Source organism: Rhinopithecus roxellana, chromosome 16 (genome assembly GCF_007565055.1).
Source record: "Rhinopithecus roxellana isolate Shanxi Qingling chromosome 16, ASM756505v1, whole genome shotgun sequence".
Lineage (NCBI taxonomy): Eukaryota > Metazoa > Chordata > Mammalia > Primates > Cercopithecidae > Rhinopithecus > Rhinopithecus roxellana.
In genome coordinates, this window is record NC_044564.1 from 49344406 (window position 1) to 49367735 (window position 23330).

Consider the following 23330-nt stretch of genomic DNA (forward strand, 5'->3'; position numbering starts at 1 on the left):
CTGGCAAACTATAGTAGTTCCCCTTTATCCTTAAGGGATATGTTCTAAGATCTCTGGCGGATGCCTGAAACTCCTGATACTACCGAACCCTATGTATACTATGTATTTTTTCCTATACATACATACTTATGATTAAGTTTAATTTATAAATTAGGCCCAGTAAGAGATTAACAACAAGGAATAATAAAATAAGACAGTTATAATAGTATGCTAGCATCACTACCCTTACACTTTGCCATTTTTCAGTAGAATAAGGGTTTCTTGAACACAAGCGAGGTTTCATCAGGCTACTCAGAACATTGCTGTTTATTTTATACTCATCTAATCCACCATGAAATTCTGTGGCTTGGCTTTCAAAGTATATCCAGGATTTGACCACTTATCATCACCCTCATTGCTACTACACAGTTCAATCTATAGTTGCTGGTCAAATGTGCCATCATAGTCAAATCCACTAGTCAAATTTACCATCATAGTTCACCTGGGTTATGTGCAGTAGCCTCTAACAGGGCTCTCTGATTTCACCCTTGCTTCGTTTCCACCCCCAGTCTTTCCTCAACATAGTAGCTGAGCAATCCTTATAAAACTAAATCAGATCACTTGTCTCCTAAGTTCAACACTCTCCAATGACTTTCCATTTGAGGTAAAGTGAAATCCAAAGTCCTGGCTGGGCACGGTGGCTCATGCCTGCAATCCCAGCACTTTGGGAGGCCAAGGTGGATGGATCACCTGAGGGCAGGAGTTCAAGACCATTCTGACCAACATGGCAAAACCCTGTCTCTACGAAAAAATACAGAAATTAACGGGCATGGTGGCAGACACATGCAATCCCAGCTACTCGGGAGGCTGAGGCAGGGAGAATTGCTTGAACCCGGGAGGTGGAAGTTGCAGTGAGCTGAGATCACGCCACTGCACTCCAGCCTGGGCGACACAGCAAGACTGTATCTCAAAAAAAAAAAAAAAAAAAAAAAAAAAAAAAAAAAAAAAAAACCCGAAGTCCTTCTAATTAATTACAAGGTCATCCATGAACTGGCCTACCATTATTTCTCTGGTACATTTCCTAGCACTCTCTCCCTAGCTCACTACACTATAACTAAAGCAGCCGCCTTGCTGTTCTTAGGACACACTGAGCATGCTTTCACTTATGGGGCTTTGGACTGGCTGTCTCCTCTACCTGAACATTGCTTTCCAGATATGCTCTTAGTGAGCTACCTCAACTCTTTACAAGGTTACCTTCTCAATGGGCTTCGTTGTGACTCTTCTATTTACATTAGTTAACTCTACCCACATTTTCCTCTCGATTCCCTAACTCCCTCACCTGTACCATTTTTATTTCTGTAGCAATTATTGCCTTTTAAAATACTGCATAATTATAATTAAGCTTAATATTTATCCTGTCTCCTCTACTAGAAGTTCCATGAGGGTGAATGCTTGTCTGTTTTGTTCATCTGTGTTTCACAAGTTTCTAAAACAGTACCTGGCACATAGTAGACACTCAATAGATACTTGCTGAATGAAGGAATAAATGAATAATAGAGCAATAATTAATTGTCATATGCCAGGTCTTATTGTAAGTATGTTTTATATCTTGTTTCATTTAAACCTCACACAGTCTGTGAGGTAGGTATTAATTATTCTTAATACAAAGATAAAGAAAATGGGCTTAGAAAGGTTAAAGGTAGAACTGAGATTTGAACCCAGGCAGTCTAATCCCAAAGCCTCTCAGTTTTTAAATTCAACCACCCTATGAAGTTAGGAAAATAGGTAAGTGGTTATGATTATTCTCATTTTCTAGATGACAGAACTGAGACTTAGAGATTTTAAGTAACTTTCTCAAGGTGAATGGGAACCTTAGGTTGTCCTGATGCCCTAAGTTCATGGGTTCGTTATAACCTGGCCTGGTGTCTTTCCTTGCCCTTTTCAGGGACTCCTTCCCTTCAGTGCTCACTATTTTTCTATGTCTTCTCTTCCATGTCTAAGGCATTCCACAGTCTTTGTTAACCACAGAATTCCCTGTAGTAGTCCACCACAACATAGTTCTCCTTGGTTGTACCTCTTCTTAGATCTCTGCTATCCCTGACAAAAGGAAGAAAAACTATCAACCTTCTCTCAAGAAAAATACACATACACATAACATCTAGACCACAATAGGCTCTAGCTAAAATTGATTAATTCTTTTCTTCAATCCTCTTGCAATAAAAAGATACCTTTCTACCATCCCATTTTCTGAGGTCTCACTAATTAATTGGTTAGTTATTATTAAATGTGTCAGTGAAGGCTTATAGATTCATTTATTCATTTTTGCATTCATTCATTCATTCACTCCATAGGCATTTTTGAGCACCTATTGTATATAAGGCAGAATACTAACTTTTGTGGGGAATCAAAAATGACCTTTGTAGTACTATGCCCTCAAGACATTCCCAATCACAGCCGGTGAGATTCAGTTTGGGTATTTTTGTCTGAGTTTTCACTTTCCACTAGATTCATTTTTGAAAGGCCATGAGACTGCAGTTGCTACAGCCACTGTGTTGCCATGACAGGAGATCCTGTCTAGATTGGAGCAAACCCAGAAAAACCAGCTCAAAGAGGTAGAAAGAGAGACAGAGAGAGAAACTGGCTCCTGAGGACACAGTTTTAATCCCTGCATCAAGCTGTGCCTGAAGCTAACCCCACAGTAGTCACTTTCCGTAACAAAGTCCAAAAAAGGATTTTCTTTTCACTTAAGTCAGTTTGAGTTGTATTTTCTGTTATAAGCTTTTAGAATAGTCCTAATACATATAGGCCTTTCTAGTTATATTTTTAACATCCTGATATCTTTCCAGAGATAGCTTCACACACAAGGAGCTACCTTATCATCCTTCACTCAGTGCTGAAAGTGAGCCTCTGGTCTGCCTTTGGGCCAATGCTAAATCTCTTCAACAGCATCCTTTACCGAAGCAACATTGTCCCAGAATCTGCTGAAGCAGCAAGAAAAAAGAGGTCAGCAGTAGGACCAAGCCACCTATCTTCTTAGTTAGGCAGGAGTGCATCACTATTGAGGCCAAATGGACACTTACTAGAGCAAGGTGGCTGGAAACAACTGTTCTAGGAAGAACCCAAGGAAAAATTTCCAGGAACAGAAAATATATGTGGGTTGTATTCTGTAGTACAAGTACTAAGGGAAGGGGGTGGTCTCAGAGGGTTAGCCAGTAGTACATTGGCAGAAATGGTAAGATGCAGAGGCTCCTGAAAGAGCCAGCATTTAGACATCTGTCATAACAAAGGACATTCAGTAGCTAAGAGATCATTTTAAATAGCACCAAATATTTTTTAAAGTTCCTATCTTTTAATCCCTCTTCCACCTTCCCTGATTAAAACATCATAAAGATGAGGGGCAGGAGAGGAGGTGAAACAAAGAAAATGAAAGAATAGACAGTTTCTTCCTTTATCCTTCCCAACTATGAGTCAGACCCAAGCTGAGGGAAAAAGAGAAGATTCAGTTGAATGAGAAATGGAATTTTTGATTTCAACTGGACTTTTGACATACCTGAATATCTAATTGTTCTAATATCTCAACAGGACTGGGAAGCTAAGGGATTTGCCAAGGCATGGGAAAAAGAGAATCTTTATGTTTGAAGAGTGATAGAAAAAATAAAGCTGTTCATTATTATATTCTACCATGTTTAGCCAATTAAACAAACAGGTTTTACTGGAGGTGGTTCTGTGGTATTCTACAGGCTTGAGTTAGACCAAGCTTGTCCAAACTGCAGCCCACACATGTGACCCAGAACAGCTTTGAATATGGCCTAACACAAATTTGTAAACTTTCTTAAAACATGAGAATTTTTTTGCAGTTTTTTTTTTTATTTTTTAGCTTATCAGCTATCATTAGTGTTAGTGTATTTTATGTGTGACCCAAGACAATTCTTCTTCCAGTGTGGCCCAGAGAAGCCAAAAGATTGAATACCCTGAGTTAGACCATAAGAAACAGCACAATGCAAATTACCCTCATATTTACTATCATAATGGTTTCTCTAGAAGAATTCATGAGGAAATATCTCTATGAGCTTAGTATCAGGAGTAGTTCTGCTTCTCTGGACCAAGTGTTGTGCTTTTATTCAGTTGGTATACCACATGAAACGGGCATGTGAGTGAGAAAGATCCATTCTATGGAAGGTACTTTGTTTATTTATTATTCATTATTTTTTGAGACAGGGCCTTGCTCTGTCACCCAAACTGGGTGCAATGGCGTGAACATGGCTCACTGTAGCCCTGACCCCTGGGCTCAAGCAATCCTCCCACCTCAGCCTTCCAAGTAGCTGTGACCACAGGTGCACGCCACCACAACTGGCTAAATTAAAAAAAAAAAAATTTGTTGAGATAGAGTCTCACTATGTTGTCTAGGCTGGTCTTGAACTCCCGGGCTCAAGTAATCCTCTCACCTTGGCCTCCCAAAGTGCTGGGATTATAGGAGTGAGCCACCACACATGGCCTACAGGACATTTTGTCACTGACAATGTTTACAATTGCTGATACATGTTGATAATATGAAGCAGATCAACTCTTACTCTGTTTTATTGCAAGTTGTACATTTTCTACAGAAAATGCACCCCATCATTGCCTACAACCCACCCACGTAGACTGCTCATTCTGTGAATCATGTTTTACAGATGAGTTTTGGCTACTGAAAGCTTCGAGTCAAACCTGTATGCCTCTTCCTTTGTCTACCAATACATTTGGTATATTAGGCCTCGGCCCTGGCTCCTATTTAGATTACCATTTTCCCCTACTCTGTCCCTCTCTTTGACCTTTTAACTTCTTTTCTTTGTGTGCATAACTTTATAAGCCCTGTTAGATCCTTGTTGCAGCAATGTACATAAGCAGTGTAATAAACAGAAAGGATGAGATTCAATGCACATATGGAATCATCCTGTGTGTGTAGAATCACAAGTGCATTTCATTCTAGACACAAGACATAATTTTATACATTTCAAAATGCAATAAATGATTCCTAGAATGCTATTTTAGAAACTTTCCTTAGGAAACAGCACCACGTGGCATAACTCACCTACCCCAGTAGTGTGATCTCCCTTTGGTCCTGTGTAGGAAGTGGGAGTTTCTCCCCTCCTCCTGTGCCAGCTGCTCCGGTTTCTTTTCTCCTGAGTGAATGTACATTCATCTTGCTCGAAAGTACACTCTCCAGGTGGTGGTGGAAGTTTCTCTGCAAGAAAATAGCAGGTGTTGGAATTGCTGAGACTCTTTCAGTGACTCTGTGTTGCTATCAGCCCACTCTGCATGTATGAATGTTGTCTGGCCATATTCCATGTGATGGAGAGGCAGCCCCCACTGGCAGCCCACCTACACGGAGCCATTGCTTCCAGCTACAGCCTGCACTCCACTGCGGGTCCTACCATAGACGTAGAGAACAATCAGATATACAGATCTAAAATACTGGGCTACTTTGAGAAAAAACTTTCTCTAACTTGTGAATTTGTGTGAATTTCTTTTCATAAAGTCTGGAAATTAGAGGTATATTGCCTTCATGAAAATATGGAAAATAATAAAATGGCATAATGCAGGCACTTTCTTCAGAAATCCTGGATGAGTGAAGGGTGTCCTCATAACAACTCCATGGTTGCTTTGGAGGTGGGGGAGAATGTGAGAGTGCTAAATGGACTCCTGGAGGCATAGCTGTGTGGAACAAATGACTTCATTTCTCTGTGCCTTAGAGTTCTTATCTGTAATGTGGGAATATTGATGGTAGTCACTTCATGGGTCTGTGAGGATTAAATGAGATGGTATGTGTAAAACGATAATTTTGAATGTGATGTTCTCAATAATCAAATTTTAGAACTTATTTTGCCACCCAGAAGTTTATTTTCCTTTTCCCAAATCCAATGTTTATGTCTTTGAATGCTATCTCCAATACGTTCATAATTATTAGAATGGTGCTTCCTCCCAATTTATTGGGGACTTCTCTGACTAAACTTGGTTGTACCTCCCTACATCCAGATTCTTAGCAAATTTTTCTAATAAATGGCTTGTTTCATATGTCTCTTTTGTGATCATTGTTTTACTTCATTTTATTTTACATACAGTACTAGTTAATGAAACCTTATTCTTCTATGCCTTGAGTGGAACGATTTTTACCTGGGTTGTCCTTGCAGTGCCTGGCAAATCAAGGGACTAAGAACAAATTGTCTTTTAATTAAATAAACATGGAGATTATTCTCCAGTGCCAGACTGATACCACGATTTGCCTGTGTATTAAATAAATGGATGTCCTATGATGTAGGATGCAATGGTAATTAGCAGATACAGACTGATGATCGGGATTGAGTTATGCATCATCTTCTCATTAGACATAATATATGACACATAGCTAGCTACCATGATTTTATTTTGCTACTATCATCATTGCTTGATCTATTGTTCCACTGTCATTTAATTCACTTAGAAAATGTTTATTAAAATTTTAAAAGTATATGCTTAGCAAATATCTGTGAAATAAGAATTTCATCAATATTGCTTGGAAATCTACATTCATGTAAGATAACAAAAACAACAGTAATAGTAATAATTATAGTAGAAGATATTTGCTTTTAAAGCACTGTTTTGTGCCAGGTCTTATGCTAGGAAAATGTATATGTATTATTCCCAATATTCAGGTAGATATCACTAGCTCCCTTCCAAATGAGGACAAAGGGGTTAAGTCACATGCACAAAGACATGTATTACATTGGAATCATCATTTCTAAATTTCAAAGCCTGCTACACAGCTCTGCAGGAGACACTTTGTCAACAAAAGCAAAGGATGGACTAGCACAGATGAAATGTATGTGATTCTCAGTGATACAGGAAATGTATGTAGAGGCCAGAGAGACAGAGAGCTGAAATGATTGCTGTCTTACCTGAAGATGAGCAGCTTCCCAATTGTATTGTAATGTCATCCAGGGCTACAAGCCCACAGTCCCAGAAACTTTTGCATAGGCTCATGAAAACCACCTGAAATTCATAAAAATAAAGCCAGGAATTCTGTTAACTGAAAACTGGAAACTCTTAACAACCTGGGATTCACTTAGCACAGCAGACGAGCATAAGCAAACTACAAACAGCTCTTCATCGTCTGTATGAACAACAGAACACAGTGGCAAGAAGAATGGTTACCATCTGCATAAAACCCTGGAATTACTTTTATTATTATTATTAATTTTTGAGATGGAGTCTCGCTGTGTCGCCAAGGCTGGAGTGCAGTGGGGTGATCTCGGCTCACTGCAGTCTCTGCCTACTGGATTCAAGTGATTCTCCTGCCTCAACCTCCTGAGGAGCTGGGATTACAGACACCTGTCACCACACCCAGCTAATTTTTGTATTTTTAGTAGAGACGGGGTTTCACCAGTTGGCCAGGCTGGTCTCAAACTCCTGACCTCAGGTGATCTGCCCACGTTGGACTCCCAAAGTGCTGGAATTACAGGTGTGAGCCTCCACACCCGGTCTAGAATTACTTATATATTTGAGCAGAGTATAATGATATATTGTGCATACTAATGCTGAAATCAGTGGCATTTCATAAAGAATTGACAGGAATAATGAGGAAAGCAAGAAGTCAACTGCATGACAGAGAAAAACCTGTCAGGTTTTAAACATTTTCCCCAGATAATCCACAAAGTACATATAGACTTGATGGTTTTCTGAGCATTTTTCAAACATTTCCAGTACAAACACTATTGATTTTTTGGAAATGAGTTTCTGGCAACATGCTTCATTCACATTGTGAACAAAGTCATGATGATTTGCCACCTGGAGGCTTATGTTCCATTTCCAAAGACAAAGATCTATGTTCCCAGTTGGTGTCACTAATAAAAGCCCTAAATGCAGTTATTTTATCAGTCCAAACATTTTTATTGTTGTGCGTGAAGGAAAAATAAATCCATACCATAAATTACTAAATCTGCTGTTCCAGAAAAAGAAAAGTCTTGGATTTCTTTCCATTAGGCAAATTTTAAAGGCTGCTTTTCATATATAGGATGAGCTAAGAGACCTTTTAAAAACATTTGTATTAGATTTTCACTGTACTTGTGGTTTACAAAGCTGCTTTGAATATATCACAACGTTTAAGTAGCACAAGCTCATTTAGTCCATGTTCAATCAATCCCTCAATTACAAATTTAATTCAAACAAAGGATGATATAACAGAAGTTAAAACCCAACTTACAAATAACGAGAACACTTGATTTTTTTAGGCTCTAGTTTAAAATGTTATGTCTTAAATTTATTATTTTTTTCAGTACGGTTCTTTTGCTTTTTGATGATCAGATTCATTAGAATGTAGAATTTATTTAAAAAGAAATGTAAAGATCATGTGACAGCTTACCAGTATGCAAAATATAAAATGTCTTAATCCAAGACCTTCTGGATAATTACTAATTGTAAGATGTGTGAAGGTTTACCTGCACTGTATTCATATTGCTTTAAATTATAAAAAGGATAGTTTGGACTTGTCACAATGTATAACTGTGTATATACGATGTATAGCTGTGTATATATACAAAGAGCAAAACAAAACAGGTGAAATTTTTTTCTCATTTACTTCTGTTAATTTTCTCATGTTTATAAGATTCTAGAGATGATCTGAACATGTGAAATATTTTACTTGCAGAGTTTACTACTGGGAACCTATTCCCTGTTTGTAAAGCAAAGGTCTGTGTCATCAGCCCTGAATGCGGTTATATTTTAGCAGCAACTTTTATTGTTACATGGGAAGGAATATTAATCCATCTCATAATTTACTGAATTAATTGTGGTGCAGAGAGAAGAGTCTTGGCTTTTTTTTTAATGTGGTGTCGGGGGGCGGCTTTAAAGTCTATTTTTCACAAGTATAGTAAAAATGTACCTTTTTAAAATGAATATGTGGTAATGAAATGGTTCACCATCTAAATCATTACCTGCATAAAACTCAAACATTTGGCATGGTAACGGATTCTAAAGAAGAGAAATATTAACATGCTTTTGTATGTTTACTATAGCATTATTTTATAGTGACCATAAAACCATACAAGCAAGCAAGCAAGCAAACACCCAAAATTTTTAAAATAGAGGAAATAAATGAACTATGGCACAATTATCTAAGAAACTGGCCACTGTCAGATCTGATAACTTGGGCATATTATTTCATAGTACAGAAATATATTCCTCTCATAATGTTAAGTGAAAAAAACTAAATAAGACAAACGAATATCTAGTTCATCTAACAATACATAGAAAAAGCCTGGAAATTTTACCAAATTTACAACAATTATGTTAGACTCATAAAATTATAGGCATTAAACAGAATTTCCCCCTTCTTTCTATGTTTATATATGTGTGTGTGTATATATATACGTGTGTGTGTGTGTGTGTGTGTGTGTGTGTGTGTGTGTATTTTTTGGGGGAGAATGGAGTTTTGCTCTTGTTGCCCAGGCTGGAGTGCAGTGATGCGATCTCAGCTCACTGCATCCTCTACCTCCTGGATTCAAGCAATTCTCCTGCCTCAGCCTCCCGAGTAACTGGGATTACAGGCATGTGCCACCACACCCGGCTAATTTTTGTATTTTTAGTAGAGATGGAGTTTTGCCATGTTGGCCAGGCTGGTCTCAAACACCTGACCTCAGGTCATCCGCCCCCTCAGCCTCCCAAAGTGTTGGGATTATAGTCGTGAGCCACCGCACCGAGCCTCTATATTTATATTTGACACAAAGAAAAAGGAATCAGGATGTTTACAATTAAGATGTGGAATAATCAGTTAGTCATTATTATTTCCTAGATGATCTTGTCTATTATGATAGCCACTAGGTACATGTGCCTATTAAAATTAAATTAAATTAAAAATTCATATATTCAGTCACACAAACCACAATTGAAAATGCTCAATAGCCACATGTAGCTCATGGTTAACTGAATTGGACGCAGCAGGCATGCAGCATTTCCTTATTACTGAAAGTTTTATTGGATAGACTTCCCTGGCTCCTTTTGGATATTCCAAATACTTTGTGAATTGCCACAGTGGGTTGGAAGAAATGTTAAACATGTTTCGGACAATAGCAGGCGTCTAGGTTGTTCTACCTTAGCGCTTTTTCCACACTTAGAACATTAGCCAGACCATGTGTTGTTCTGTCTGATAAAAGATCCCCAAGTCAGCTACTGACTAGGTTCAAACGATGGCCTCAAGCCCCAAATTTGGTTGGCAGTTGTCTGTCAGTATTCCAACACACAAAAGAAACACAACCAGGTCAGCCTGTTTGATCTAACACACTGGATTTTCCACCTGGCTGTTAGTAATGCTGCTCATGTCAGCTCTTAGTTTGGGGCCACTGTTTTACATTTTGTATGCTCCTTGAGGTGGAGAGGTTATTTTAGAGTAAGTAGTTGGTGACTAGACAAGCAGATGAGTGGGCCTGGTTGAGGCAGGACAAAGAATAAGTCAAACATCTTGTCCTGTTCTTAAGGAGTTACCCTCTGGGTCCAGTTAAGAACGTGACAAGAAGGGAATCAGTCATAGTCTAAATTATTGAAGGGATTAACCTCTTGTTTATTTATAGATCTTTCTTTAAAAACAGTGTTTATTTCATTTTAGGCAGTATTTCAAAGCAAGTGGAACATCTCTAAGACTGGAAAAAATCTTAGACAGCTTAAATGTATATTAATATATAAGAGGGTACCATACCCTCTTAAATATTAAATATATTAAATATTAAATTAAATATTAATATTAAATATAGGCATGAGCCAGCATGGCTCATGCATATAATCCCAGCACTTTGGGAGGGTGAGACAGTAGGATCACTTGAGGCCAGGAGTTCAAGATCAACCTGGGCAGCATAGAGAGGCTCCATCTCTACAAAAGAATTTTAAAAATTAGCTATGTGCACTTGTAGTCCAGCTACTTGAAAGACTGAGGTGGGAAGCTCTCTTGAACCCAGGAGTTGGAGGCTGCAGTGAACCATGATCATGCCACTGTACTCCAGCCTAGATGACAGAGTGAGACCCTGTCTCTAAAAAACAATTAATTAAAAAAAAGAGGGGGGAAGAAGATGAGGGACCAAGTAAAGTGATATCTCTTAGAAAGGTATTCCTGATTTTATGCAAATCTCTTAGAAGTTAGAGACAAATTAAATTTATGTAAATCAATGTCTCCATCTACTGAAGATCCCAGTCCTTAGGTACTGATAATACTTTAAAATGTTTGTCTTGATAGAGAATATTCATAGCTGAAGAAATCTGCCTAGACTAACTGGAAACACAAACAGGCAGTGAATGGAGAGCTGTAAAAACATATTTGCAAAGAAATAATTTTAAGTACAGTCAAGGAAGGATCAACAATATTACTTAACTTACTCTATTGTACTAAAAATACATAGTATACTGCTTTTAAAAATCCACAACAGAGTATTGCTACCTCAGCACTACTGACGTTTTGGGCCAGATAATTCTGTTATGGAGGACTGCCCTATGCATTATAGGACGTTTAGCAGCAACTGTAACCTCTACTCAGTAGATGCCAGCATCACTGCCAAGTTGTGACAATCAAAAACTTCTTCAGACATTGCCAAATGTCCACTGGAGGAAAAAATCTCCCTGAGAACCACTGGTCAAGAATAGTAGAAAACTGTTGTGTGGATTATAAAACCTCACTAAATTCCTGTCATGTGCAGTCCTTGTGCTAGGCACTTTCAGAGCTGGATTTTGTTGTTGTTGTTGTTGTTGTTGAGACAGACTCTCACTCTGTGCCCAGGCTGGAGTGCAGTGGTGTGATCTTAGCTCACTGCAACCCCAACCTCCTGGGCTCAAGTGATCCCCCTGCTTCAGCCTCCCAAATAGTTGGGACTACAGGCATGCACCACCATACCCAGTTAATTTTTGTATTTTTGTAGAGACAGGGTTTCACCTTGTTGCCCAGGCTGGTCTTGAACTCCTGGGCTCTAGCGATCTGCCTGTCTCGGCCTCCCAGAGTGCTGGGATTATAGGATAAGTCATTGTGACCAGATCTGTTACCTAATTTTTGGATTCACTGTCAATTTCAACCTATTTATTCTTTCCACTCAGACCAAGACTGTTCAAAAAATGGACTAGATTTCGTTTTCTCTTCCTTTACACATCACCAGGTGGTTGTTCTAACAAGCAATGAAATATGGGCCAGGCGCAGGGGCTCACGCCTATAATCCCAGCACTTCGGGAGGCCAAGGCAGGCAGATCACTTGAGGTCAGGAGTTTGAAACCAGCCTGGCCAACATGGTGAAACCCTGTCTCTACATAAATACAAAAATTAGCTGGGCGTGGTGGCTCATGCCTGTAGTCCCAGCTACTCAGGAGGCTGAGGCAGGAGAGTCACTTGAACCCAGGAGGCAGAGGTTGTAGTGAACCAGGATGGTGCCACTGCACTCCAGCGTACGTGACAGAGCAAGACACTGTCTCAAAAAAAAAAAAAAAAGAGAAAAGAAAAGAAAAGAAAAAATGAAAGAAATATCCTCAAGCCCTGAAACAAAAGGTAAAGGAGCAGAAACGCAAGGCAGATGGACTAATACCCAAACTGAATAATCATCCCCTGGATTATCAAGGATTTATTGTTCCAATTTCCTGCTTTAGAAAACTGTGATTATTAAAGGGCAATAGAATCTCCTCTTTATTTTCATCTTTCTCCCTTTCAAAAAAAACAATGATCTGCTCTCTAGAAACAACATAATGACAGACAGCAGAACCTAAAAGGTCACTGAGCAAATGCTCCTCATAGTATATAAGTTTAAGTCTCTTCTAAAGTTTTTTTTTTTTTTTTTTTTTTTTTGAGGGGGGTGGTTGATTAGGTTTGCTGTGTGCAAACCCAGCTACAAGGTTGTGTTAGTCAAAGGGGCCAGACTGCCCCTAGGCCTGTCAAAGTGCATAAAAGTTCCTGATTAAAGTACCCACGAGTCCAGGTGCCATGGTTCATGCCTGTAATCCCAACACTTTGGGAGGCCGAGGCAGGCAGATTGCTGCCAGTTCAAGACCAGCCTGAGCATCATGGCAAAACCCCCTGTCTACTAAAAGTACAAAAAATTAGTTGGGAAGGTGGCGCACACCTGTAGTTCCAGTGACTCAGGAGGCTGAGGTGGCAGGATCACCTCGGCCCGGGAGGTTGAAGCTGCAGTGAGTTGTGATCACACCACTGCACTCCAGCCTGGGTGACAGATTGAAATCCTATCTTAAAAAAAAAAAAAAATGTACCCGGGAAAGAAAAAGTAGAGAATCAGATATGTCAGGAATTCATGTTCTCAAACCAAATCAAGATAGGTTTTAAAATAATCAAGGTTATTGCTTTTCACTTTGTGAGTTGTTATAGTTTAAGAACTACCAAATATAATGAATAGAATTTTGCCAGGAGGAGGAAATAAATTTTGTTGGGTGCTGTGAAATCAAATCAAATCAAATCTTTGTTTTGTAGTTAAAAAGGATTGTTCGTGTTAAAGAACTAAACACTGGCTGTATTAAATGTTTTTTCACTGCCTTTTAGAGTGGATTCCATGGCCTGCTTGATAGACATGGTAGGCCAGATTGTTGGGTTCATCCACCGTCTACTTTACCAATTGAATGGCCCCATTTAGGGCTATAATTAGCATGTAAATGATAGCTTCCAGAAATTGCCTTCTATATTTGGATAGAAACATTTCAGTCCTGTGCCAACGATATCATAACTTACCCGTGTTCACAAAATGAACCTAGTTAAGTTCTTATTGTAAGTGGTAGACCTCAACAATTTCCCAGATGGTTTGATTTTGAGTTAAATTTAACTTTTCTTCTGATGAGGTTAAAATCTTTTGAAATCATTTGCACAGATAAATTTGGTTATGACAGCTACAGAGTTGGTGGCATAATTATTCACAAAATTACTATAATCCAGTCAGTGAAATTCCAGAGCCCTTCATTAAGATGCTATTGACACATCTGTAAGATATACTATACGATATAATTGCATTCATTTAACTGTTTGACAATAAGTTGTAATAGAGTTTTTAAAAAATTTCAATATTGAGATACTTGGCAAAATGGATGAAGTTATTACAAATCCCTCAAGACAGGCTAAGTGAAGCTTTATCTAGAAAAGTAAGTGTGAGGTTTTAGCATTCTTAGAACCCAGCACTGTTTTGAGAAATAGTTGCTAAATTGCAAAGGCATGCCTGCTGCAGATACTATATTTGGTCTTCATCTCCCACAAAAGGCAGAATGGCCATGTGTTTTTAAATAAGTTTTTAGCTGACCAATACTTTTTTTCTTAAAGGACCCATCTGGTTAGTTTTTTCTTTTTTAAAAGACCCATCTGATTTAATTCAACTTTTGGCTTTCACAAGCAGCAGAGATCAAGCAGCTTCCAGCTTTTCCCAGTGTGAAAGTCTTTCTGCTCCCAGGAGCCTTCAGGTCGGGGCTAGGGACCACCCTGTGATAGAATACAGGCCTACAGCTGAATTTTTTCATTGCTATCTGGATGGTAAACATCCAAATCTCTCGACTCAAAGATTTCCGAAATCTGCTTTATTTTCTGATCTTTAGGCCACTGTAAGGGGAGGGGAGGTTCCAGAAGGGACCACAGAATCAGCCATTTTTTAGAATGAAGAACAGGCCCAGAGAGCCTGTGATAGCAGCTCACAAAACAGCCAGTTGCAGACCCAGGTATGAAACATTACACCCCTTCCAGATCCCTGATAGAATGTATTTCATTATACAGCCCCCTTATTTTCCCTGTTTTGCTTGAGGTATCTTAAAATATGATTCTGAGAGACATGATGCCACTCCCTAATTAATAGCTTGGAACCAAACATTTCTTTGACCTGTGTTTACAACCAGCTTTCTGGCATTTTGCCTTACATTTGTTGATAGAGTATTTTGTTAACTCAGCACGGGAGCCTGACTCTTACATAGATTGGGGCTGATTTTCAGAACTAGCTAATGTCGAACCAGCCATAGTATCTCCTCCTCTCCACAGCAGCTCTTCCTTCACCTCAGCCACTTCCTTCTCGCCCTTAGCTGAAGACATCACTGCCCTGCTCTGTACTGAAAATGTAGGCCCCCAAAAAAGAATGCTCACAGCTTCCCTGACATCTACATCTACACCCTCATCTTCACTTGTACCCATTTTCACTTCCCTCCCTTGTTTTGAGAGCAAAGTCTGTCTGATTACAAAGTTCGTGTTCTTTTCATGGTGGGACAGAGAAGACTATTCCTACACAATTAATGTTGAAGATGCAAGTGGAAAGTAAATGAGAAAAGCCTCTGAAAAAAATGAATATTAGACAAAGCTAAGAGACATTTTTAACGTTTTAGTCTCTAACTCCACACCCTAATAATGAAGACATTATTATATTTCATTACCCCATAAAGCTTTCATTATCACTGAAGGAAAATAGGTGCAAATGCCTTCCTGATTTTTACATGTACTCCTCAAGAGGGCAGGGGACCGTCTGGTGACCTCTGTTTTTTTCTTTTTTTTGAGACAGGGTCTCACTCTGTTGCCTGGGCTAGAGTGCAGTGGCACAATCACAGCTCATTGCAACCTGTCCCTGCTGGATTCAAGGGATTCTCATGTCTCAGCCTCCTGAGTAGCTGGGATTACAGGCATGCACCACCATGCCTGGCTAATTTTTTTACTTTTAGTAGAGACAGGGTCCCACCATGTTGGCCAGCCTGGTCTTGAACTCCTGGCCTCAAGTGATCTGTCTGCCTCACCCTCCCAAAGTGCTGGGATTATAGGTGTGAGTCACTGTGCCCGGCCAGTCTGGTGATTTCTAATAGGTCTCCAGGCTGCCTGTGATTTTGTGTAAAAAAAAAAAAATCAGTGCTGGGGTAAACATACAATGTGATTTCTCTCTGGCCCACCTTCCATAGGGAGTTCCCCCGGTCAAACACTTCCCTGACCAATGTAATGTAATAAAACATAAAGACCAATTTAATTGTCATGTCCAAGGATAGACATTATAATTGGAGTCATTGTTGTGGCTCACTTGGATGGAGTTACAAAAAGGTCAGTCCTACCAGAAGATAGATTTATAGAATGTAATTCACAAACAGCAGAAAAGGAAGAATCTAGGTCTTCCTCTTGCCTCTCAAGGGCTCACTCTGCTCTAGATGAACCCCTCCTGAGCCTGAAGAAGACAGCAGGCACTTTTAGCAATCCTCTGCTAATAAGAATGCTGACTTTGCCCTACCCACCTCTGAGACATAGAGACAATTAGCCTGATTTTCATTGATTCCCAAGCCAAAGTGTAGATCCATGAGGTGAAGAAGAGCTGCAGTTTAAAGCTTACATAACTCTTACCCCTTTTTAACCTATGCCACACTTATTTAACCAACTCCTAATAACAGACAATATGGTAGTTTCCACTTTCTCAGTATTACAAATACTACTGGAATGAATGATGATAGCTAAATCTTTGTGCATAACCATGATTATTTCCTTATGATAAATCCCCAGATGTAGAATTGTTATGTCATAAAGTATGCATGTTTGAGTGCTTTCTTTTTAATTCATGTAATTAAATTTTTATTAAAACATTGTGCCAATTTACCCTCATATAAGAGCACATGATAATCCTTATTTCCTTGCATCCTCACCTTTCCAGGGTAATGTTATGTGTATGTGTGTGTGTGTGCGCGCGCGCGTGCGCGCACACGCATTATGCATGCACACATGTATGTTTATATATATACATTTAGTCATACACTGCATAATGACATTTCAGTTAATGATGGACTGCATGTACAAATGGTAGTTCCATAAGATTATACTGCCATATTTTTACTGTACTTTTCTCTCTTTAGATATGTTTAGATACACAAATACTTACCATTGTGTTGTAACTCTTGACAGTATTTAATACAATAACATGCTGTATGAGTTTACAACCCAGGAGCAATAGGCTATACCATACAGTCTAGGTGTGTAGTAGGCTATACCATCTAGGTTTGTATAAATATTATATGATGTCCTCTGAAGGACAAAATTGCCTAACAAACATATTTCTTGGAATGTATCCCTGTCATTAAGTGATACATCACCGTATATACATATATATGTACATTTGAATGTATTTATTCAATTATCAATTTAAAAATTTGTCACTTTAGACTAGAAAACATTAGTATGTATATATACATATATATTACATATATTGAAAAATAAATCTTTCACTTAGACCAGAAAACATTTATATGTACATATGTTATATATATTTAAAAGTAAATCTTTCACTTTAGACCCAAATATATATATAAAATTGGGTATATATATTTATACATGCATCTAAAGTGAAAGATTTTTTAATTAATAAATTGAACAATACAAACAGTATACAGTATAAATACAGCAATTAATATAAACATCACACTCCAGGGTATTATGTTTTTGAAATATTTTGATAGACAAATGTATTCTTTCATTAACGATTTCTTTTGCTGGGTGTGGTGGCTGATGCTTGTAAAGCACTTTGGGAGGCCATACATGAGTGGATCGCTTAAGCCCAGAGTTTTGAGACAAGCTGGGTAATAGTGAGACCCCATTTCTACAAAAAATGCAAAAATTAGCTGTACATGATGGTGCACACCTGTAGTTGCAGCTACTTGGGAGGCTGAGGTGGGAGGATCACCTGACCTTGCGGAGGTCAAGGTTGCAGTGACCTGTGATCACACCACTGCACTCCAGCCGGGGTGACAGAGTAAGACCCTGTCTAAAAACATAATGTCTTTTATTATAATGAGGTTGGATATATTTGTGCATTTATTTTCTGGTTATATTTCTTTTTTTCTGATTTGCCTGTATATATCCTATCCATTTTCCTATTGCTTAGTTTACCTTTTGCTTATTAATATGTTAGATTTATATATTTATTTTAAATGTATTAAGACTTTGTTGCATATGTTGCAACCTTTTTTTTTCCCCTCTGGCTTGACATTTGCCTTTCAGATTTGTTTATGTGGCATTCCTCATTTGAAGAATAAAGCAGAACCAAATGTCTTGGTTTGAAGATTGAGATGAAATGGGAGGGCCACAAATAGTGATTTCTCTTTGAGCATTTTATAGATACACATGTAACCTGATACTAAACAAAAAGTAAAAGCTCATGGACTGTCAGCGACGTGGTGGGATATGCCAGGGGGAAGTGATTTGTGGACTCACTGGAGAGAGACTTCTACTAGAAGTAAGTGCTAAACAGATAGTGCAGAAAATATCCAGAGAAAGATATACAAGAGAAGGAGGGAAAGGTAGCGATATCTATGCAAAAGGAAATAAGGTATGTTTCCTCTGGTGAAATTAGAGAGTCTTTATTAATGTGTGAATTGTCCATTTCTAATTGCGTGAGCTGAGCTTGTAGCTCTAGAGGCCAGCAAATACTTATTTGTTCTGTGAGCTCAGAAAACCAGAGGATCCCCAGAAAATCTCAATGTGAGCATCAAAAAATAATGTGGCATCACCCAGAATTTAGGAAAATATTTCTTTAAAATGCAGTGATTGTAAGTCTGTGAAATATTCACAAGATAGAAGTTTGGAAGTGGGGAAGGGAAGTGGTATTTTCAGGTTCATAAACAAACTTTGGAATAAATGTTTGCCTAATTAAGCTTATTAGTAAAACTGTAGGGAAAGAATGCCTGGTCTGTCTTTTCAGATGTCTCCATATTGCTGTGAGAACAAATTGCTGATCCAACAATGTTCCATGAAATTACTCAGAAAAGTCATGAAAGAATGGACTGACATAAACACTATGTTCGTGTAAACTATGTGTCAGCAACTACCAGTTGTTCTAATCTATCTTGCCAGTAATTTTCTCATAAGTTGGCATGAGACACAGAAGGTCTCAACAAATAACTGAAAGGAAATGAAACAGAAGGAAAACAAGAATATCTCAGGCTGCCTTACTCATTTAAAGCAATGTAGAATTCTTGTACTCATAACTGATGCTGGGTTTAACTTGAAAAACTCAAGAGTAGGTTCCTTTTCCATACTTAGCTCCTTTATTCTTTGACATGAAAACTTACTCCACTTGACAGTATAATTTTCCTTGTTCTGTGTACAAAGCCACCTTTATGTGCTCTATAATGTGTTGATTATCTTGTCAGCAATTAATGGCCTTTCTATTTCTACTTTGCTCTCAGCTGCTCTGCTTTAATAATGCTGGGACATTAATATCCTGAAGCAGCTCTCTTCCAGTGTTCCCAGACATCATGAAATGTGATAGGAAATTCACCTTCTTTCGTGAATCTTGTCTACACATTGGTTTTCTGCTTCCTTAATCTCTTTATAGCAGGGTGTCTTGCTGTTAAATAGCCAACTATTTATAAATCTCTACAGAAACTTTCTAGACTTGCTCTTCTATTTGAGTGAATTTCTAGGGCTGCCTTTAAAACTTCAGAACCCTAGGTATTTTACATGTAGTCATATTTTCATTCTGTAAGGGCACAGTTAAAAAGATTTTAAAAGTGGAAATTTGAATCAAAGACTTAAATTTCAACTTTTTTTTCCTAAAAGGGAAACATTTTTGTAAGAGAAAATGAAGGAATAGAGAAAATTACCAGCGAGAGCTGTGTTGCACAATGTTAAAACACAGTTTCTGCTATTAAGATGCCAAAAATATAACAGGAAGTAGAAGAGACCTAGAGGTCATTTTGAAACATGTCCTTGTTTCATATAAAGGTGACATGACATTCTGATTTACATAGTAAATGCTAGAGTCAGGCCAACTCTTTATATTCCTGAACTAGAGCTCCTTCCTTACACAAATACCATTCCAACAAGTAAAACCCAAGTCAATGACTTGTATAAGATTCAAAGAGGAAGAAGCATTTGAGGTGGTCATTGAGAGAAGCATAGGACTTCCTTGGGTATGTATAATGATTTCTGCAACAAGATCAATGAGATATACTTTGCGGTTGATAAATGCTGAGGGAGCATTGGAGGAGGAAGGCAGAGGGCAGAAGACAAGGATTTGAGGAATGAGAAACCACACTGGAGTGAAGACAATAATTGAAGATGCATCATTCCAGAAGTTTGGAGGCCAAGGAATGGTAGGGATTGGCAGCTTAAATGGGTACTGAGATGAAAGGAAGGTTTATTGTTCATTTGTGTCGAATGCAGGAGACTTATATATTGGCAGTATGCAAAGGACTAATGGAGATTGAAGATTTATGAGAGAGGGAATAATTTATGAAATAAGTTCCCAGAGGAGGCAGGAAGATGAGATCAAATGCCTAGATGGGCAGGTTGGTTTTGATGAAGAGCAAGGATAATACTTTTTTTGTCAGATTGATCAGGAGATGGAGAGAGGCAGGTGAAGATTCAGAGAGGAACAGAACCGAAGGAGCTTGTGTTGTATGCCTTTATCCTTTGGGAGATGAACCCATGAGATCACATCCTAAGAATGGGGCAGGGAGGGTCAAGTTGGAAATTTGCGAGTGAAAATAGATGTGAACATCTGAGATAGGGGATGAGGAAAAGTCAGTGAGAGATGAGATGCATAAAAGGCTTTCCCAGCAGAATGGAGGGGACAGTGGAGATTAGTCTTATTTTCTCCAGCTGTGCTGAGAAGACTGGGGTAAAGATGAAAGCTACCCTGGGTTTCCAGGCATTAGGAAGACCAAGGTGGAGAAGCCAGGAAGACCTGCAGGTGGGGAGGGTATGATGTGGAAGCAACTGCATCATTGACCATGATCACAGAATGGAGGCTGGATAAGCTCTGTTGTGGGGCAGGGAAAGGATCAGGGGATTTGCATGGGGGCTGGTAAAACTTGATTTAGGTTCTTGGGAATAGGAAAAGGCACAGTGTAAGAATGGGAAGCTGTTTCAAAGGGAAAAGTCACAGCTCTTGGTTTTAGTAAATACCATCATAAAAAGCTCCAAAACAGGCCAAGCATGGTGGCTCGTGCCTGTAATCCCAGCACTTTGGGAGGCTGAGGTGGGAGGACAGCTTGAGGTCAGGAGTTTGAGACCAGCCTGAGCTACTTAGTGAGACCCTGACTCTGCAAAAAATGAAAAATAAATTAGCTGGGTCTGTACCCAAGCTACTTGGGAAGCTGAGGTGGGAGGACTGCTTGAGCCCAGGAAGTGGAGGCCGCAGTGAACCATGATCGTGCCACTGCACTCCAATCTGAGCAACAGACATGCTCCAACTTGAGCAACAGAGACCCTGTCTGGAAAAAAAAAAACAATATATATACTCCAAATCAGACTCAGCATATACATGTCCATAAATGTCCTAATATTCACTCTAGCCAGGTAGTCCTGGTTTTAAGTATTCACACTAAAATCCCTTGTAGGCCAAATTGCTTGGGTGCTATGCTATAAGGGATTACAGTTTATCTTATCCAAAGGCAGAAACATTTAATCTTCCTTTTTCCTTTGATGGAATTATGTTCTTCCTTACCATCAACACCTATTCATTCATAGTACAGTTTTCTGTCTTAACTATTTAGTGGGTTACTAACAGGAGAACCCACTCTGTTCCAGAAATTGCATTGACATTAGGAATTTAAAAAAACAACAACATGGAGCCATATTCTCCAGAAGCTTACATCTAAGGAGATAGGTAAGTAGACAATTTCAACATAATGCATTAAGTGCTATGAGAGTAGTATGATGGTGATAGGTGCTATACAAGACAAAGGTTCTAGGTTAATTGCTTTGATAAAACTGCCACCCTTTAACAAGGTTAAACTGGATTCTTTAATGTAGACCTTATTTAGAGTTTGTAGTATGTTACTGTGCTTTGTGAATCTTCATGTGTGTGGAGTAGAGATCCAGTCTGCCAAGTTCCACAAACTCATCTGACAACAGAACTCTTTTTCAATGAAATATCTCAAGGGATTTGTGCTCCATGGGACAGAAGATGAGAAGGGCTGACACAAGATTCTCACCTAGTGAAAAACAAAGTATGTATTTATATTTTTAAAAACTGGTTGGATGGGGGCTTTCTCTCAAATACGTAAATGACTTTTGAAGTTTTTTTTTTTTTAGTCCTATGACAGAGTAAAGATACAGACTTAAAAGGATTTACCATGAAGATTTTAATGACTGCTGGGCTGATTATTAAGCCTGATCCCAGTGAAATGGAATACCTTTGGTCATTTTCATTTTTGGACTGTTTAACAATTTTTCTCCAAAAGAAATATTTAATGAATACAATGTCGCGTTCCTCTCAGTGCTTCTAATTAACAGACCACTGAACGATCTTTGTTAAAGGAAAGGCTAGCTTCAGGCCAGAAGGCATTGCAGGATCTAATATGTATGTTACCATGGGTGACCAAGCATAAAGATAAACTAAGGATTTGAATATATAAGGGCTAATGTTTGCATCCATTGTTATGGAATTTCTGATGATCACTCTCTAGTCTTTCCTAATATTTGGCCTTTAGGAAAAGTGTTTTGGACTGAATTGTTCTCTCTCCTCGTTATCCTCCTTAATGTGTGAAAGTCTCACCTGCTCTCTATTTCATAAAGAGCAAAAACAGATCCAGAGGACCATTTCATAAGAAAATGTGGCACATATACACCATGGAATACTATGCAGCCATAAAAAAGGATGAGTTTGTGTCCTTTGTAGGGACATGGATGCAGCTGGAAACCATCATTCTCAGCAAACTATCGCAAGAACAGAAAACCAAACACCGCATGTTCTCACTCATAGGTGGGAATTGAACGATGAGATCACTTGGACTCGGGAAGGGGAACATCACACACCGGGGCCTATCACGGCGGGGGGGGAGGGGGAAAGGATTGCATTGGGAGTTATACCTGATGTAAATGACGAGTTGATGGGTGCTGACGAGTTGATGGGTGCAGCACACCAACATGGCACAAGTATACATATGTAACAAACCTGCACATTATGCACATGTACCCTAGAACTTAAAGTATAATATAAAAAAAAAGAAGAAAAAAAATTAAAACATTAAAGTTTTATTGTAAGCTGTTTATAATTGTATAAAAGCAGCCATTTCTTTAAGAAAGTCTCATCTTGTCAAAATAAAGGTTTAACTCTGACCTGATTTTTAGTTTAAAGAACTTCACAGCAAAAATCAGGGTATAGAATTATCCACGTATTAAAGAGATGTTGTCTATAAAACTTTATGAGGATCAGGACTAAGAAAAAAACATTCATTAGTCTTTCTCTGCTCAGCTAGATTTAATAAATGATATGTGTGAGTACTATGCTAAGAACTTTATATGATGCATTGTCTTTGATCTTTACCATATACTATGGATATATGGGTATACTCCTGGTATACCCATTTTACACATGAAAGAAAAGTAAGGCTCAGAAAGGTTACATAACTAGCTCAAACTGTAATGCCATAAGTGC

General features: G+C 38.6%; 1 protein-coding gene across 3 annotated transcripts in view; it reads right to left on the reverse strand.

Moving 5' to 3' along the window:
- MAMDC2 (MAM domain containing 2) overlaps positions 1-23330 on the reverse strand; it is a 183668-nt gene that overhangs the window by 49123 nt on the left and 111215 nt on the right. For 2 of the 3 annotated variants that reach the window (XR_747924.2, XM_030919306.1), the window contains exons 10-11: positions 6894-6987; positions 5055-5203 (exon numbers count right to left, since the gene is read on the reverse strand). Coding sequence is in view for 2 of the 3 variants with exons in the window: in XM_030919306.1 (XP_030775166.1) it covers positions 5055-5203; positions 6894-6987 (243 nt within the window). In the remaining variant the exon portion in view is untranslated. Of the gene's footprint in view, positions 1-5050; positions 5204-6893; positions 6988-23330 lie in introns of all 3 variants that reach the window. The other variant, XM_010362947.2, reaches the window with a different exon arrangement.